Below are 20002 nucleotides of genomic sequence, written 5' to 3' on the forward strand. Positions count from 1 at the left end.
TCCCTCTCTCTCCCTCTCTCTCCCTCTAACTCTCTCTCTGTCTCTCTCCAGAACATCTGGCTTTCCTCTTTAGTAATGACACAACAGCATGCTGCTCATATAACACACACACATACACACATGCGCACAAACACACACACACACACACACACGCACACATGCGCACACACATGCGCACGCGCACATGCGCACAAACACACACACACACACCCACAGAGAGAGATGTTTTACAGCTGTAACCATAAACAGAGGTGCCTGCGGTGGTACAGAGTTAGAGACTGCCCCGGTGACTACATTAACACACAATTTACTTGTCAGAGCAACAGTTTGTGTGTGTGTGTGTGTGTGTGTCTGTGTGTGAGGCTGCCCACCAATGCCAGGAAGCATTTCCGCCACTCATCCGAGCATGCAGGCCAATGCAGAAAGATCAAAGAGTGTATGAGTGCGTGTTTGTGTCTGCATAAGAGTGACTGACTGTGTGTGTGTGTGTGTGTGTGTGTCGGCTGGATGCCATCAGAAACAATTAAGAGAGAAAAGACGGACAGAAAAGAAAGATGGACATAAAAAAACAAGAGGAGACAAAGACAGTAGACAGAGAGAATGGGGAAAGAGAAAGAAAAACTGATTCAGACAGAAGATAAGAGAGAGAGGTAGGAATGAGAGAGTGTGAGGGATGGAGAGAGAAATGAAGAGAAGATGGAGAGAGATAGAGGGGGAGAGGGGAGAGAGAGAGAGAAAGAGAGAGAGAGAGAGGGAGAGCGAGAGAGAGAGAGAAAGAGAAAGAGAGAGAGATTGAAGGCATAATATCATGTTTACAGTACATTCCAACAGGGTCGTTTCTATAGGGAACATGACAGAACAGAGACCCATTCGACATATACCGGCCTACTGTGTGTATATGTGTGTGTGGAGATGGAACTTGCTTTAAAAGTAAGTAACCTTTTCATTTCTATAGGGAACATGACAGAACAAAGACACATTTTACAAATGCCAGGGTGTGTGTGTGTGTGTGGTGAATATCATGTGGTGGGTAAACAGCTTAATAGATGAAGAGTAAAAGCAGCAACAAAGAACACTAGAAACATTCACTCCCTTTATCTAATACAGTGTGGTACATTGATTACACCTCCTAATGTCTAAATATCTCCTACTTCAGTTAAATATTCATAGGAAGTGCTACAGGGTGTGCAGACTTTCATTCCAACCCATCATCAAAGTGTATTCCAGAAAGAGAAAAGTGTCCTATCTCCAGACTTGGTAACCAGCCTTGGTAATGAAAGCTCTGATGTCGAACTGCATTCGTTTTTCATGATAAAAAAGCATTTTCTAGTCATCTTCCACTACGCTGAATGACATGGGCGCCGGTCAGCACTGGTTACCAGCCCTGGCAGATGACGTACGCTCCGGTGGTTGGGTCAAGCCACTCAGTAAAGCAGGAGCCACAGTTCCGCAAACGACACTCAGCCATCGGGTTACCAAGACAACGTGCTTCACGGCAGAGGTCAGGGCAGGTCATGGGGGCAGAGCCAAGAGGACAACCAGAAAACCAGTGTAGTTCAAAACAAAACCTACAACACACACACAAACCAATGAGAAGATACAATAACAACTTCTACTCTAAAGCGATATATTCACGACTCACTGGCTACTGTTTACACCCCCTCTCTAATTGACCGATGGTTACCTGCTGTCTGGGGTGATTGGCAGCCAAATGCCCCGTCCCCTCTGTGACATCACCTTGTGGGTGTAGTAGTCATCAGAATGCTTTTGTCCTGCCCACTCCCGCTCCAGCTGACCAATCAGGGCTTGGCTCTCCTCTTGATCCAGAGCCATCCAATCCTGCAAAGGCCAGTGCTGAGGCAAGGCTGTAATTGGAGAGCAGGTTCTTGTAATGTGGTTAAGAGTGTGTTGATTGGTTGAAATTAGCTGCTGTTGGGTGTGGTAGTAGAACCGTAGGTAGTGCGGTCCGTTGTAGAACCAGTTACAGCTGTCCTTATCGTATCCGTCTGGTCGAAATCCAAATGCATCAAAACCACCCCGGTCCAAACCAAAGGGGTCGAAACCATAAACACTGTAGCCACTGTCGCTAAAGAGCTCTGACATAACCTTCTCTCTTTCTCTCTCCTCCTCCTCTCTACTCTCCTCTCTCACCTCACTCTCCTTCTCTTTCTCCCCCTGAGTCTCCACTTCTCTCTCCTCCTCCCTCATAAACAATCCATCCCAGCGCATCCCAAACCATGTAACATTGTGGCGGTTAAACCCATAGCGGTTGTATCCAGAAATGTCATAGCCCTCTCTGTCGATGTGGTCACGGTCCAAACCATCCTTACTGTAACCAAGCAGGTCCCAGCCCATGCGGTTGAAACCTTGTCTGTCATATCCATTGCGATTGTAACCACTGTGGTCAAAGCCATCATAGCCTTGTGCATTGTAATCATAGGTGCTGTGTTTATGGTTGTTTTGTGTATCTTGTCTCTTTCTGTGATAGCTGGCAGTGTCTTTCGCTCCTCTGTGGCGGCCCTTCCCTCTTTCGGCAAGGAGTGATGATGTCACATTGCAGGGAGCTCCGAGGGTTATGGGTACATATACCACACACAGTTGTTCCCGTGAAGACATCACATCATCAGGAGCAATGCCGAACGGCTTCATCTTGATGAGACGCTGCCTCACCGGGTACTTGGTGTGTAGGTGAGTGTGCCCATGAGCTTCTTCATGAGTGTGCACGTCTCTGTGCCTGTCCTGCCAGTGTGTCCAGAGCTTGTCGATGAAAGCGGCGTGTGAGAGGTAGAGGGGGTCATAGGCGGCCAGAGGAGAAGCCATGTGGCCCCCCACCCAGAGCCTAAATAGCCCAGACAGCCCCTGCAGAGCCTGGGAGAACAACAGGAAGTTTCCCTGGGACAGTAGCCTCTGGACGCTCACCGCGTCAGGCACAGACACCTGCTGAGACCAAGGGACAACGTCAGAGGAAAACATGACAGACAAATAAAGATCACTTTATTGACCTTTAGCAATGACATACAGTAATCATTTCATAGTGTATATAGCTTCAAAACATGAGGAAAATTGTAAAATCATGAGGCTAACCGAGGTGTTGAAGCTCCGTCGTAGACAGGGGGACCAGTGGAACCGTGCAGACAAGCCCTGGAAGGAGTGGTGGGGGACACAGCCTGAGACATAGTTGCTCTCTTGCTCTCCATCCCCCTCACTCGCTCTATCCCCCTCTTCACCCCTTTCCCTCTCGCCATTCCTCTCTCTCTCTCCGTCCCCTCCAAACATCTCAGGCTGCCAGACAGCTGAGGTCAAAAGATCACCAGAGTCGACCGTCCACTCGAAGTACGGAACACCCAGTTGGCATGACGACACAGCCTGGAGCTCCTGCTCCACCACCCGCAGGAAGTAGCGCTGCCAGGGCAGGAAGTAGGTATGGCCACCAGCCTGAGGGGAGAACTCAGCTCTCAGCTTGGTGAAACCATCCCATACACCTACACAAAATCCAACATGAAAACAAGACTGATCCAAGGTAAAATAGAGAACAAATGTCAGTTAGCTATACACTTGGGTAGTAAAGCGTTAGCTGTACATGAGTACCTGGCTAGTAGAGTTAGCTGTAAAAGTGTATCTAGCTAGTAGAGTAAGCTGTACAGAGTACCTAGCTAGTAGAGTTAGCTGTACAAGTGTACCTAGCTAGTAGAGTTAGCTATACATGTGTATCTAGCTACTAGAGTAAGCTGTACAGGTGTACCTGGTTCTTAGAGTTAGCATTAGCTGTAAAGGTATACCAGGCTAGTAGGGAGTTAGCTATACATGTGTACAAGGCTAGTAGGGAGTTTGCTATACAGATGTGCCTAGCTAGCTAGGGAGTTAGCTATACAGGTGTACCAGGGTTTCCGTTAGGTACACCTATAGAGGTTCCGTTAGGTACACCTATAGGTACACCTATAGAGGTGTACCTAGCTAGTAGGGAGTTAGCTATACAGGTGTACCTAGCTAGTAGGGAGTTAGCTATACAGGTGTATCTAGCTAGCTAGGGAGTTAGCTATACAGGTGTATCTAGCTAGCTAGGGAGTTAGCTGTACAGGTGTATCTAGCTAGCTAGGGAGTTAGCTGTACAGGTGTACCTAGCTAGTAGGGAGTTAGCTATACAGGTGTATCTAGCTAGCTAGGGAGTTAGCTATACAGGTGTATCTAGCTAGCTAGGGAGTTAGCTGTACAGGTGTATCTAGCTAGCTAGGGAGTTAGCTGTACAGGTATCCAGGGTTTCCGTTAGGAAGATGTGGCGCCAGACATTTGACCATCAGTCTTTTAATTTAACGGACATTTGATACATTAACCTGATTAGGGCGTCCACCCACGATGCTTAGAATGACAAAAATCACATTTATGTTTATTCATATATTTATTTATTCATTATTCAACAGAATATGCAACTAGAAGATGGAACGGCGGTGTCCGAATTCGCGTGCGCACTTTCAAGATGTTAGAATAACTGCCACATTTACTTTTCCTCAGCCAACAAGATGGGTAACGAACAGCAAAATCACTAGCCTATGTCAATCTAATATCCCCCATAGGAGAAAAGTTGACCTATTCTATTGGTCAGCTTGTTGTTCTGTGTAAGAAAAAATAGCCTATTCCAAACAGACTCTGGGACAGTTGTGGGACGATAGATCCCAAAATTATGCAACCAGTAGGCCTAGGCTACATGAAAAGAAAACTTGAAAAAGCAATGAGGCTGATGCAACAGATCAGATCGTTTAGCTTAAAATGTTGACCAACTATTATTTCTTCATATTTTAAGTGCAGCAACGCACACAAGGCAGTACGTTACACGCATTATTCTACAATGTAGAACATAGTAAAAATAAAGAAAAACCCTGGAATGAGTAGGTGTGTCCAAACTTTTGACTGGTATTGTATATACAGTTGAAGTCGGAAGTTTACATTCACTTAGGTTGGAGTCATTAAAACTCACTTTTCAACCACTCCACAAATTTCTTGTTAACAAACTACAGTTCTGGCAAGTCGGTTAGGACATCTACTTTGTGCATGACACATGTACTTTTTCCAACAATTGTTTACAGACAGATTATTTCACTGTATCACAATGCCAGTGGATCAGAAGTTTACATACACTAAGCTGACTGTGCCTTTAAACAGCTTGGAAAATTCCAGAAAATTATGTCATGGCTTTAGAAGCTTCTGATAGGCTAATTGACATAATTTGAGTCAATTGGAGGTGTGGATGTATTTCAAGGCATACCTTCAAACTCAGTACCTCTTTGCTTGACATCATGGGAAAATCAAAATAAATCAGCCAAGACCTCAGAAAAAAAATTGTAGACCTCCACAAGTCTGGTTCATCCTTGGGAGCAATTTCCAAACGCATGAAGGTACCACGTTCATCTGTACAAACAATAGTACGCAAGTATAAACACCATGGGACCACGCAGCCGTCATACTGCTCAGGAAGGAGACGCGTTCTGTCTCCTAGAGATGAGACCAGAACAACAACAAAGGACCATGTGCAGATTCTGGAGGAAACAGGTACAAAAGTATCTATATCCACAGTAAAACGAGTCCTATATCGACATCACCTGAAAGCAAGGAAGAAGCCACTGCTCCAAAACTGCCATAAAAAAGCCAGACTATGGTTTGCAACTGCACATGGGGACAAAGATAGTACTTTTTGGAGAAATGTCCTCTTGTCCGATGAAACAAAAATAGAACTGTTTGGCCATAATGACCATCGTTGTGTTTGGAGGAAAAAAGGGGAGGCCTGCAAGCTGTGGAACACCATCCCAACCGTGAAGCACTGGGGTGGCAGCATCATGTTGTGGGGGTGCTTTGCTGCAGGAGGGACTGGTGCACTTCACAAAATAGATGGGATCACGAGGGAGGAAAAGTATGTGGATATATTGAAGCAACATCTCAGGACATCAGTCAGGAAGTTAAAGCTTGGTCACAAATGAGTCTTCCAAATAGATAATGACCCCAAGCATTCTTCCAAAGTTGTGGCAAAATAGCTTAAGGACAACAAAGTCAAGGTATTGGAGTGGCCATCACAAAGCCCTGACCTCAATCATATAGAAAATTTGTGGGCAGAACTGAAAAAGCCTGTGCGAGCAAGGAGGCCTACACACCTGACTCAGTTACACCAGCTCTGTCAGGAGGAATGGGACAAAATTCACCCAACGTATTGTGGGAAGCTTGTGGAAGGCTACCCGAAACGTTTGACCAAGTTAAACAATTTAAAGGCAATGCTACCAAATACTAATTGAGTGTATGTAAACTTCTGAACCACTGGGAATGTGATGAAATAAATAAAATCTGAAATAAGTGATTCTCTCTACTATTATTCTGACATTTCACATTCTTAAAATAAAGTGGTGATCCTAACTGATCTAAATGTCAGGAATTGTGAAAAACTGAGTTTAAATGTGTTTGGCTAAGGTGTATGTAAACTTCCGACTTCAACTGTATGTACATATATATTATTATTATTATTTTTTTTAATATATTTTCCGTTATTATTTTCCCAGAACCCTACCACCCCTCCCCTAATTGGAGTAAACTAATGGACAACAACACTTAGGCTTTTACTGTACATACTATATACATTTTACAGACACAATGTAGTATTTATCTTAGTGTAACAGTATAACCTTAGACCCTCCCCTTGCCCATACCCTGGCGCGAACCAGGGACCCTCTGCACACATCAACAACAGTCACCCACGAAGCATCGTTACCCATCGCTCCACAAAAGCCGCAGCCCTTGCAGAGCAAGGGGAACTACTACTTCAATGTCTCAGAGCAAGTGGCGTCACCGATTGAAACGCTATTTAGCGCGCACCGCTAACTAAGCTAGCCGTTAAACATCCGTTACATTAGTAGTAGTATTTACAATATTTATCTTTTGTTTGTTTTGAATCTCATTCTTCAGCTACCCTCAACCCCTCCCATCTATCTCTGTTGTTTCACAAAAGTTCTGAACCTACAGTATATACATTTTACAGACACAGTATATTTTACATTAGTTACCTTGTTGTTTTTAGTCGCAAAAGTTCTTTGCATAATGCAATTAGCGGGAACACACTGTTGTCAAAAGCTCACTGCACATGCGAGAGGTTTTATGTGAGAGAGATGAAAATATCTGTTCGAAATTTAGAAAGAGGGGAGATCTAAAGATGCAACAACTAGTATGGATTGCTAATATGACTAGGATCGTGCCTATGGCTACTGGACAATGAAAGAAAGTTGATTTGAAAACCAATAGAACATGAGACAAATAAGCTCTGGTGTCAATAGCATATGGAAGTATTTTTTTAAGGTCAGATTTGACTTTGAAGCAAAGTAAGACGTGCCTCATAATATTCATTAAAATGTTCAGGTTTCAAACAATTAAGTATATGTGTTCAAAATGCATACTGCCTTCAGCTCATTGTAAGTTGGTGTGTGACGTGATGAAGCCTGCCTACCGTTGCCTATGCACTTGAATAGCGAATTGGAAATGCGCTTCAATTATCAGTTGAGAAATTTAAATAGCAGCGCTTTTTAATCGTGGCCATCAAAGCAGTTTTTAACATACGATTGAATTTATAATTGTTGCGCAATGATTGGGCTTATAAAACAATGTTTCACTCTTGCAGTAACAAATGAGCTTTTTGAGGAGCTGTAGCAGCAGCTCGCACTGTCTGACAGAATAGGCTCTGTAGCTGTATGCTGTGCATGTGTGATAAACATAACGACTAACAAAAATACACAAGCACCAATTTAATTCCACTAAATTATGTAAATTAACATATAGACTGATAAGCATGACCAGTTAAATGTATTTTCATCGACTGGTATTTCCAACAATGATTAGGAAAAAAAATATTATTTAGTAATGCAACATTTTTTTTCTCCCGGCCAATTGACCGGCGGCAGTTTTATTTAATCGGCTTTTCATCATTTTTGGGGGGGGGCCAAAAGCCGGCTATTACTAGCTAACGGAAATCCTGAGGTATTGGGACAGTGAATTTTTGTAGTTGGCTCTGTACTCCGGCACTTTGGATTTGAAATTATACAACGACTAAGAGGTTAAAGTACAGACTGACAGCTTTAGTTTGAAGGTATTTTCAACCATATCGGTTGAACCGTTTAGAAAAAACAGAACTTTTAGACCAAAAGTATTAGCACAAATTCATTTACATGTGTATTAAAGAAGTAAAAAGTTAAGTATTTGGTCCCATTTTCATAGCACACAAAGCCACATCAAGCTTGTGACTCTACAAATTTGGTCATGTTTCAGATTATTTTGTGCCCTATAGAAGTGAATGATAAATGGTATTGTGTCATTTTGGAGTAACTTTTATTGTAAATAACAATAGAATATGTTTCTAAACACTTCTACATTAATGTGGATGCTACCATGTGTCACGCCCTGGTCTTAGTATTTTGTGTTTTCTTTATTATTTTGGTCAGGCCAGGGTGTGACATGGGTTTATTATGTGGTGTGTTTTGTCTTGGGGTTTTTGTAGGTATTGGGATTGTGGTTTAGTGGGGTTATCTAGTATAGTCTATGGCTGTCTGGAGTGGTTCTCAATCAGAGGCAGGTGTTTATCGTTGTCTCTGATTGGGAACCATATTTAGGCAGCCATATTCTTTGAGGGTTTCGTGGGTGATTGTTCATGTCTCTGTGTTAGTTTGCACCAGATTAGGCTGTTTAGGTTTTCGTATTACGTTTTTGTTTGTTCTTTCTTTATTAAACATGTATCAAAATTACCACGCTGCATTTTGGTCCGATCCTTGCTACACCTCTTCAGAGGAGGAGATAGAAGAAAACCGTAACACCATGATTATGGATAATCCTACATGAATCGTGGATAATGATGAGTGACGAAGTTAGACACACAAATATCATACTCCCACAAAAATGCTAACCTCCCCTGTTACATGATCACTCATCATGACACAAAAAGTGCAGTAATTTCTACACGGTGTACCGATATGGATGAAAATACCCTCAAATTAAAATGACAGTCTGCACTTTAATAACCTCATAGTCATTGTATCACTTCAAATCAAAAGTGATGGAGTACAGAGCCAAAACAGCAACAAATGTGTACCTAGCTAGTTGAGAGTTAGTTGTACACAGGTGTACCTAGCTAGTTGGGAGTTAGTTGTACGCAGGTGTACCTTGCTGGTTGGGAGTTAGCTCTACACAGGTGTAACTATCTATTCCGGATTTAGCTGGACACAGGTGTACCTGGCTGTGCGTAGAGCCTCCTGATGGCTCGTTGGTACTGGCGCCTCTCTTTCAGGGTCAGGTCTCTTATCTCCTTCCGCTGTGTCAGTTGACTACACCCACACTGCACCGCTCCGCTTTGATCACACAAACACTCTTCACAGCCATGCCTGAACCTCTCCCCGTAGCTCCGTGGCAGGCTATGGTAGAGGCAGCCACAGGCGTGGACGCAACCCACCTCAGAGCAGCGCTGGCCGGGGGAGAAACTCACAGCCTCTCCCTCTCCCTGCAGGTCCCTGACCCTGGCCTGACAGGCTGACACAGACAGGTACTCACAGCTGTAGATGAAATCAGCATCTGTCCCGTCAAACCCACTAGCATTTTTCTCTCTCCCTCTCTCCTCCTTTCTTTCTCTCTGCTGGTTTGGCCTGGTCAGGTTGAACCACTGGTAACCAAAGTGATTAGATCCGTCCTCCTCCAATGTCCTCTTGTCAGTTATTTCTCCAAACCATGCATCTTCCATCTTTTGGCCCCTTCCACTCTGCTCCTGGTTGGAGGTTGTGTTGTATCCATGGCGACCGTTGCCCTGGCTGTCGTAGCCAATGAGAGGGCTCGGTTTGGGCAGGCGGAAGCAGCAGGCTCCCATCATGCACTGCTCCTGGCAGGCCTCGAGGGAGAGGAAGTTGTTGTTGCTGTTTCCTGTGCAGAACAGGAAGTGGTCACAGCGGCCATGGGCGGGGCTGAAGGACCAGCGACGCTGAGGTAAACTCTGACCTCTACAGCTGCCCTCTGGACGGGGCTGCCAGCATGCCTACACACACACACACACACACACACACACACACACACACACACACACACACACACACACACACACACACACACACACACACACACACACACACACACACACACACACACACACACACACACACACACACACACACAGCGCCTTTAACCCTCCCTAACTCAGTGCAGCATTCTCCATCAAACATCAGGACAATGCTAGTCTAATGTTAGGCATTAATTAAGTACTACAAAGCAGTGCGAGTTTCCAGAAAACCTCGTAGATAAAGTGGAGTTTTTTTGTCAACAACCTAGCCGCACCAGGCCTGAGAGAGTAACAATTGAGAAATGTATTTCTGACAATGAATGAAGCACTTTGTTTAAAAGACGATTTGTACTTGATCCAGCAATGCGGTCAGGAGGTTTCCGTACGGCGGGTGTGATTGCAATTGCTAAGCCTCCAGAGGATTACAGAGGCCAAATCGAGCTCCATACAGTGACACCGTGCACCTCCCAAATTTAGCAACAATGCGGAGGGCCCTGCATAGCTCCGTATAGCGCCGCATTGAAATGATTGGTTGATGGTTGGTGGGGGTGGTACATCCTGTATAAGCACAAACTCACTTCCTTGACAACTTCCTTGACAACAAACATGGAGAACTTTTATGAAAGGCTATCAGAACCACAGGAGGTTAGTGGCACCTTAATTGGGAGAACAGGCCCCTGGTAATGGCTGGAGTGGAATCAGTGAAATTGTATCAAACACATGGTTTCCATGTCTTTAATGCCATTCCATTCACACTGTTCCAGACATTATTATGAGCCGTCCTCCTCTCACCACTGTTAAGAACAAGTTCACAAATAAAATACATCTTTATGATACCTCGTGTAGGGATTTAAAAGACACCAACATGAGTTTGAACGCCTGGAAAGAGATCGGGGAGATAATGGGGATAGATGCGGTAAAGAGGTCACTGGAGAGCAGATTAGTGGGGGATAGAAGGATGCTGGATTGGCACACATTCAACAAATCTGATCTAACAAAGTGGATATTTGTCAAATCCGTCATGATTGATATATTGTAACAGGTCCAGTATATGGTTACCAAAATCCCATTTGGATATATTTGGCTGTTGTCACTGCATAACATTTAGAAGTTGTCCCTTTTCAGGTTTGTAAAAAGTGGTGGTGGCAGTCAAAGTCGGTTTTAACAGTAATGCAGTTGATTGATAACGATGACATGAACATGTGTTGGGGTTGACATACACTCAAGCATTATACTCTGATTGTTACCTCAACATAGTGTGAAATACACATATAAACAATAGCCTAAATCTATGCTATTTTTTGCTGGGGGGCAATTGTGAGATTCGGGATGGAGATGCAGGTTGGAAAACTGTTTAGCCTTTTACCCTCATGCTATCTTGGCTGAGCTCCTATGTCAAGCACTGGGAAACGGACTCCAACATCTCAGAAGAGGTAATGTTTTGTCTTTTCGTTTAGGCAGTTGCTCGTAATTAGCTGGATGGCTAAAGAGATTATATCTGAATCACTACGAGTGGTGTGGTGCAGACCAATTTATTGGATGCGTATGACATCTCCCCGAAGCGCAAGAAGTATGAATGTTCTGACTTCTGCAGAGGCCGCATTGCTGTAAATGCTATATGGCTACTGCAGATCTCGGATTGACCATAAATCGACTTTCAGAGTAATTTGGGTCTCAGTCCTTGAGAGAAAAGTACAACTTTAGCTATGAAGGTTTTGGGAAACTCAACCCAGATTGTTTACCAACACAGCACTACCCCACAGCAGATCACTACACGCTATTTACATCTCAGGAAAAATCTACAAAACTAACTACTCAGCATGCAATTCTACAGCAAAGCAAAACTCTAGAAAACACAGCTCTACAGCAGTGGTTTTTAACTTGTGGTATGTGGAGGTACTGTAGGTGGGCCTCAATTGTTTTAATTTGTTTTTCTTCCAAAAATAATAACTTTTGTCGCCACCTGTACGACAGATTGGTGCGGCTGGCTTCCGGGTTAAGCAAGCAAGAAGTCTGTCAAGAAGCAGGGTGGCTTAGCGGGGTCATGTTTAATCTGTTACATTCGCTGTAAAAATGTACTCTAAATTTGACCGCTAAGATATTTTATGTTAAAAAAAAATTGTGACTGTTAATGGTGGTCCTCAAGAGCTTTTGACAGTGATTTCCCCGGAAAGGAAAAAGTTGTGAATCGCTGCTCTACAGTACTCACACACATCTCTAGAAAACACACAGCTCTGCAGGACACAAGAGAACTCTACGACACACACAACTCTAGAAAACACACAGCTCTGCAGGACACAGGAAAACTCTACAACACACACAACTCTAGAAAACACAAAACTCTAGAAAGTGGTGTCCAAACCTGTCAGAGTTCTGACCCACCTCAAGCCTGTCAAATGTTCTGCTGACCTGTCAGATAAACCAAGCAGCCACAAGGATCACACCAACACACTCCACTAGTATGGTCAAGTTTTGTCTAGTCTAATACACTAATCTAGAATAGTTTAAATGTCTATTCTATGTGGTAGTACCTGTGTTAGCTGTGTTTCACAGTATGTCCCGGTGGTATAGGGGGGGCAGAGGCAGCGGAACCCAGCAAGGTCAGAGGTCAAAGAGACACACACACCCCCATTACGACAGGGGCGGGATTCTGGGGGGGCAGCAATGTATGCCTCTGTTTGTTTCACACATTGGATGCTTGTGTGGGTGAGTGTTGTTTGTGTCTTGTGCATGTGTGTGTGTGTGTGTGCAGTGTTTACCCATATTCATAAATCGTTGCCACCACTCCCAAAAAATCTGATACTTAAACCAGATATACGGTACAGTGCCTTAGGAATGTATTCAGACCGCTTGACCTTTTCCACATTATGTTAGGTTACAGCCTTATTCTAAAATTGATTAAATAATTTTTTCCCCCTCTTCAATCCAAACACAATACCCCATAATGACAAAGCAAAAATGTTTTTTTTATACATTTTTGCTGATTTATAAATAAAAATAAAACTGAAACATCACCATTTACATAAGTATTCAGACCTTTTACTCAGTACTTTGCTTAAGCACCTTTGGCAGGTATTACAGCCTAGAGTCTTCTTGGATATGATGTTTTTGGCAAACTCTTTAGGTGCCTTTTGGGCCTTTTACTGAGGAGTGGCTTCTGTCTGGCCACTCTAACATAAAGGCCTGATTGGTGGAGTGCTGCAGAGATGTTTGTCCTTCTGGAATGTTCTTCCATCTCCACAGAGGAACTCTAAAGCTCTGACAGAGTGACCATTGGGTTCTTGGTCACCTCCCTGACCAAGTCCCTTCTCCCCCGATTGCTCCAGCTTTAGGAAGAGTGTTGATGGTTCCAAACTTCTTCGATTTAAGAATGATGGAGAACACTGTGTTCTTGGGAACCTTGGAACATTTTTTGGTACCCTTCCCCAAATCTGCGCCTCGACACAATACTGTCTCTGAGCTCTACGGACCGTTCCTTTGACTTCATAGCTTGGTTTTTGCTCTGACATGCACTTTCCCAGTCATCTCTAATCAATTGAATTACAACAGGTGGACTGCAATCAACATCTCAAGAATGATCAATGGAAACAGGATGCACCTGCGCTCAATTTCGTGTCTCATAGCAAAGGGTCTGAATACTTATGTAAATAAGCTATTTCAGTTTTTATGTTTTTGCCTTTGTCATTATGGGGTATTGTATGTAGATTGCTGAGGACCATTTTATTTTCTATCCATTTTAGAACAAGGCTGACACGTAACAAAGTGTGGAAAAAGTCAATGAAGGAACTGTAAAGTATATAATGGAGGAACTGTAAAGTATATAATGGAGCTACATATTTTAAATAGGATCATCTTTGAGACCTAACAATCACCAAAATAAAAACAAACCAAAAATGTCCTGGCATGGAGCCCCCATTGATTTTGTTATATGTTTGAGTGACTCAGACAACATAAGAACACGGCAAAATCCACACGGTGGTTAAATCAACGTTGATTCCACATCATTTTAATGAAATGACATTGAACCAATGTGGAAATACATTGAATTGATGTCTGTGCCCAGTGTGAAACCATGGCAAAATGTGTAGAATTGCAAGAAATTTGCTTTAAAACAGCATTTTTTTCATCTTAGCCCCATGAAAAAATGTGTAGAATTGCAAGAAACTAGCATTAAAACTGTGAAAATGTATCTCTGCCCCATGGCTAAATGTGTATATTCCCCACCACCCGCACTTACTTTGCCACTGCTGCTGAAACAAATCTTAGTGGGAAACACTGGTATGCCTGTGTTTGTGTGTGTGCAGTACGGTACCGACCGTCAGTAGGAGCAGAGCAGGTGACCTGTCCAGAGGTGCAGGTACAGAATGTGTTCCGGTGCGTCTCCCAGCGATGCCCCTCCTCCACCTGTCTCCCCTCCCACACACACCCACGCCTCACACACTCACACCCCTCCAGATACTGCATACGCGCCTGCAGGTCCACATTCTGCACACACACACAGAGACACACACACACAGAAATACATAGTCAATAGTCAGTCTTGCGTGAATAAGGATGAGTATACCTCAATTGCCCATTGAAATCTTTAAAAAAACATCACATTATATAATACATGACTTTGCTGTGGCTACCTGGGCCTTGACCATGTCCAGCATGCGCTCCAGGCCCTCTAGCCTCTCCTCCAACCCCCTCAGCCAGTCCTCGCCCTGGGACTGAGACACAGGTTTCACCCCATGGGGTGCTGGAGGACCCAGAAGCACCCCACCCCTCTGGGGCTGGTCGCCCTGGGGATGATGGGGGTGGAGAGAGGGGTTATGTGGCTGGTAGTTGGCTATATCCTGCTGAGGTTCCAGCCCAGGTCCACTGTCAACCCTGTCTACTGGAGCAGAGTTATTGAGCTGGGCATGGGGAGGGCCATGCAGAGAATCTGAGAAAGAGGGGAAGGGTGAGGGGAGAAGAACAGAGAAAGAGAGTGAGTGAGGGGGGATGAGGGGAAAGGGGAGCGAGAGTGAAAGAGGGAGAGAGAGGAGGAAGCCAGTAATCAGTTGATCTAATACAAAAACAGTAGTTAATCCGTCTGAAAATGTGAATTAAGAGTTAGACTCTAAACTTAGAACTCATAAATAAACAACCTATAGGAAGTAGCCGGGGGACCGCGGATAATATCTACACTAGTCCCCAGAGCCCACAGCGCACACACACGCACGAGCATGTACAAGAGGACACACACACGAGCACACATGCCCACACACACACAGCATATGTTTTACTATCCTTGTGGAGACCTAACATTTATTTCCATTCAAAACACTATTTTCCATAACCCTAACTCCTAACCCTAATTATAACCCTAACTCTAATTGTAACCCTAAACAAAACCCCTAAGCCTAAAATATCCTTTGTCCTTGTGGGAACCTGGTAAATGTCCCACGAGGGAGAATTTTCCTTGTTTTACTATTCTTGTGGGGACTTTTGGGGATTTCCTCGAGGATAGTAATACAAGCCCCTCCCCCCCACACACACACACGTCTTTCTGTGATTGGGTGGTCTGGCCTCAGGGTGGTCCTGTCAGAGTGAGGTCAGAGAGGACTAGAGGTCAAAGAGGTCAAAATTCATGACCCTGTTCCAGCCAATCATAATGGCTGGATTATTATATGACAGGGAGTGTGAGGAGCTGAAGGAGGGCTAATACTACAGTAATAGATTAGTACACTCAGTTCCTCATTCGTAGAGAATGACATAGACTTGTCTTAATGGCAAAGTAGCCATAAAACCAATAGCCAGGTTAAAAAACCTGTACCTGTAATGTTGTCACATTGCCACGGACGCCTCTGATACGCTCTGGTAGAGATCTCAGCTGTCTGCACATAACCCTACAGAGAGACAGTGATGGAGCAATAGAAGGGGGGAGAGAGAGGGAGAGAGAGAAAGAGAAACAGTTATCGAGTGCATACTTGCATGTGTGTACATGTGAATATATGTGTGCGAGTGTGTTTACTCACAGTGAACTTGCTCTCCATGTCACCCTGTGTGCTGGCCAGTGTGATGACTAGGTCTGGGGGCAGCTGTAGTTTGACTCTCTCCTCTTTGTCTCTCTGTATAACCACTGCCTCTCTACAGTCCACAAACAGAGACACACGGCCAGCCTCCAGGGCCAGGGCCAACCGCACCCAGCCTCCCCCAGAGAAGGGACTTCCTCCTGGGAACAGGACACTGGCAAGTCCCTGGCCTTCCAAGCCAGCCTGGTGGTCCAGACGCAGAGATTTGGAGCGGGTAGAGGAGTAGAGTTGGAGGAGGGGCGAGGAAGAGGAAGAGGAGGAGAAAGAGAGCAGAGTGCCACTGGAGTCTGCACCCTGACGTGCCATCAGGTGAATTCCCAGACTGCCTTGCAGTGAGGAAACAAGGTAGTGGGAGTATTGTTCGGGAAGAGTCAGGTGAGGTGAGCGGGGGCGGAGTTTGTAGGCCTGGGTTCCAGGCCACTCCCCCTGGACTTTGGATACACCCTTTAAGGGGCGGGACATGTTGAGAGCCTCCAGTAGGTTGATCACTGAGGGACAAACAAGACAATGAATGAGAATTGACAGAAAGATCAACAAGCGAGCCAATCAAAATATACACAAACATATATACACACACACACACACACACACACACACACACACACACACACACACACACACACACACACACACACACACACACACACACACACACACACACACACACACACACACACACACACACACACTGTCAGGTTGGCTAATACACACTCATGCTTCAGACCATGTCTGATAGGACGTGATAAACAGATTTCTGGGTCTGAAAGAGACAGAGCCACCAGAAAACATGTGGCGAGACAGATTTTGCCCTTGTACTTTTCTATATGGTGGGGCGCCTCCACACCAATTTCAAAGCAGCATCCCCGAATGCGTTTATCAGACATGAATTAGTTCACATCATAGAAAAACGTTTTGCAACAGAAAAGAAAGCAGTTATCCCCCACGCTCGTTGCGACAGGTGGATTCACAATGGTCTCCTAGCTACACCCTATACAGAGCCTCATCAACTACGCCTTTGCACCAGGTTGCACCAGCACCTCGTTGTTTAACTCTGCACTTGGTTTCTTTCTTCGATCACGCTCCTCTCCGGTCTGTGGAATCAGCTGTGTGTTATCTAGTGGAAGAAACCCTCCTATCCTGCATGCCTGGTTGCCTGCCTTATGAGAGAGCAAACACAAATTCTCATGGAAAATTGCAGTTAATAAAAGCAGTTTAATCATCCTCTAAAACTAGCTAGAATGGTCCAGTCTATAGCTAGCTAACACAACTTCTAACGTTAGCTTTAGAGTAGCCTAGCTAGATAGCTAGCTAGCGAACATTAGCAGCTAGATTGATACAATCATGCAGCCAGCTGCTAATGTTAATAATTTAGACTCACTGAATAAATGTGTTTGGCACAGGATAAAGAAGATGAAATGATCTGCTGCTGCTACACAAGGCCAAGGGACACTGAAGTTCCTGAAAAGGTTAGTCAGCCAGTTTGTTAGTCCAGTAATGTTTGTTGGTATATTATTTTATTTCCACTACTTGTCTTTTAATTTATATATTTTTACAAATGTTTGTGGTGCAAATTTCACTGTCTTAAAAGTAAAAAAATTAAAACTTCCGCCACAGATTTATTCTACACAGACAATATAAACGCATTTGTCCAACCATAACAGATTGATGGCTAATGCAGAAAGAGATCATTTATTTTCTAGCACCACCATAACTTTCCCATATATAGAGAGACAGCCATAATGGTGTCAGTCTTTGATCTTCTTGGCCTTCCTGTGACACCAGGTGTTGTAGATGTCATGGAGGTCAAGCAGTGTGCCCCTAATGATGTTGTGGGCTGACCACACCACCCTCTGGAGTGCACTGTAGTTGTCTATGTGAAGGGACCATTAGGTCATCAGTTATGTGCACGCAGAGGAACATAAAGCTTTTGACCGTTTCCACTGTGGCACGTCGTTGTGGATGCGGGGGTGCTCTCTCTCTCTCTGCTGTGTCCTGTAGTCCACGATCAGCTCCTTTATTTTGTTAACGTTGAGGTAGAGGTTATTTTCCTGGCACCACTCCACCATGGCTCTCACCTCCTCCCTGTAGGCTGTCTCGTCATTGTTGATAATCAGGCCTACTACTGCTGGGTCATCTGCAAACTTGATGATTGAGTTGGAGACGTGCGTGGCCACGCAGTTATGGATGAACAGGGAGCACAGGAGTGGGCTGAGTACGCACCCCTGTGGGGCACCCGTGTTGAGCATGAGCGTGGTGCAGGTGTTGTTGACCACCTTCACCACTTGGGGTCAGCCCATCAGGATGTTCAGGGCCTAGTTGCACAGGGAGGGGTTATGACCTAGGGCCAAGCTTAGTGATGAACACTACATAGGTATTTGTCTTGTCCAGGTGGGATAGGGCAGTGTGCAGTGCAATGACGATTGCTCTATCCTTGGATCTGTTGGGGTGGTATGCGACTTGTAGTGGGTCTAGGTTGTTGGCTAAGGTGGAGGTGATATGGTCCTTAAATATCCTCTCAACGCACATCATGATGACAGATGTGAGTCCTACGGGGCGATAGTCATTTAGTTCAGTTACCTTAGCTTTCTTGTGTACAGGAACAATGTAGGACATTTTGAAGGAAGTGGGGACAACAGACTGATTAAATATATGGATTTAACAGGCAATCAGGTCCTACAGTGAGCGCCAGGGAATCAACTTCTTGTGGGCCAAATCAGAGAGGCAGAGGTGAAGCGAGAGAGATAACTGGGCCCACAATCTGTCTACTCCAGCTGTTGGCATTTTTTTTTTTTCACCAAGCGAGGAGTTTTTTTGTGATGGTCAATGAGTGTCGAATTTGGTTAACAAAATATGGAATGGCTTATTTGCTATGTGTAATCGAGAGAACCATTGCGCTCTCCCAGAAGCTTACGTGGTGTGTAAATACTGCAAATTCAGACAAAGGAAGTGGCGTAATGAACTGGGGATACCTAGTCAGTTGTACAACTGAATGCCTTCAACTGAAATGTGTCTTCCGAATTTAACCCAACACCTCTGAAGCAGAGAGGTGCGGGGGGCTGCCATAATCGACATCCACGTATTCGGCGCCCGGGGAACAGTGGGTTAACTGCCTAGCTCAGGTGCAGAACGACAGATACTTACCTTGTCAGCTCAGGGATTCGATCCAGCAACCTTTCGGTTACTGGCCCAATGCTCTAACCACTTAATGGGTTCGCAATCAAAAAGATGTATACAGCTTACTTCATTATTCAATGTTTTTAACGATTTTCCCCGCATCAGGGATAGCATTCTCAGACGTTTCGGCTTTACAGCCTTCTTCAGTGTTTAGGTCAAATTGTATTTTAATTCAAAACAGCATTTGTAAATGTGTACCTTGTTGCTATGCGTGCCTTATTTGATCGAATGTAAGTTTTGTAATGTTTAGATTGTTACGAGTATACTGATATAAATAGGACACATTGGCTGAAATGGTCCCACCTGATCTAGCCTCCTCCTGACTGCCTTCCATTTATTAAGAAATGTATTTTCATTGTTAGAGTGGCCACTAGAGTATCTAGTCAATATAATGGATAATCTGCGGCCAAATGGAGACCAGGACAACAACACAAGGTTAGTGGTTTTATGACTTGCACATACTGTGTGTAGTGTTACATGTAACCCTGCCTTGTTACAGAGTCCACTGTGTGTAGTGTTACATGTAACCCTTTCGCACATAAAGCTTACATAATGAATAATTGCAGAAAAACACAGTGATCAGATGAACAAATAATACGTATTCTGACATAAAATTCAATGACGTTTCTGCATTGAAACCGGTCTGTCTTTTTTATTTTTCAAACCTACTGCTTAACATTGTGTGTATGTTTAGAGTTAATGTGACATT

At 44.3% G+C, this 20002-nt stretch overlaps 1 protein-coding gene across 1 annotated transcript in view; it reads right to left on the reverse strand.

The window, feature by feature from the left end:
• LOC112218635 (kielin cysteine rich BMP regulator) overlaps nt 1–20002 on the reverse strand; it is a 44067-nt gene that overhangs the window by 21017 nt on the left and 3048 nt on the right. Inside the window, exons 2-5 of the mRNA XM_024379610.2 lie at nt 16063–16607; nt 15861–15933; nt 14692–14987; nt 14377–14545 (exon numbers count right to left, since the gene is read on the reverse strand). Coding sequence (XP_024235378.1) covers nt 14377–14545; nt 14692–14987; nt 15861–15933; nt 16063–16607 — 1083 coding nt within the window. The remainder of the gene's footprint in view (nt 1–14376; nt 14546–14691; nt 14988–15860; nt 15934–16062; nt 16608–20002) is intronic.

Source organism: Oncorhynchus tshawytscha, linkage group LG19 (assembly GCF_018296145.1).
Source record: "Oncorhynchus tshawytscha isolate Ot180627B linkage group LG19, Otsh_v2.0, whole genome shotgun sequence".
Lineage (NCBI taxonomy): Eukaryota > Metazoa > Chordata > Actinopteri > Salmoniformes > Salmonidae > Oncorhynchus > Oncorhynchus tshawytscha.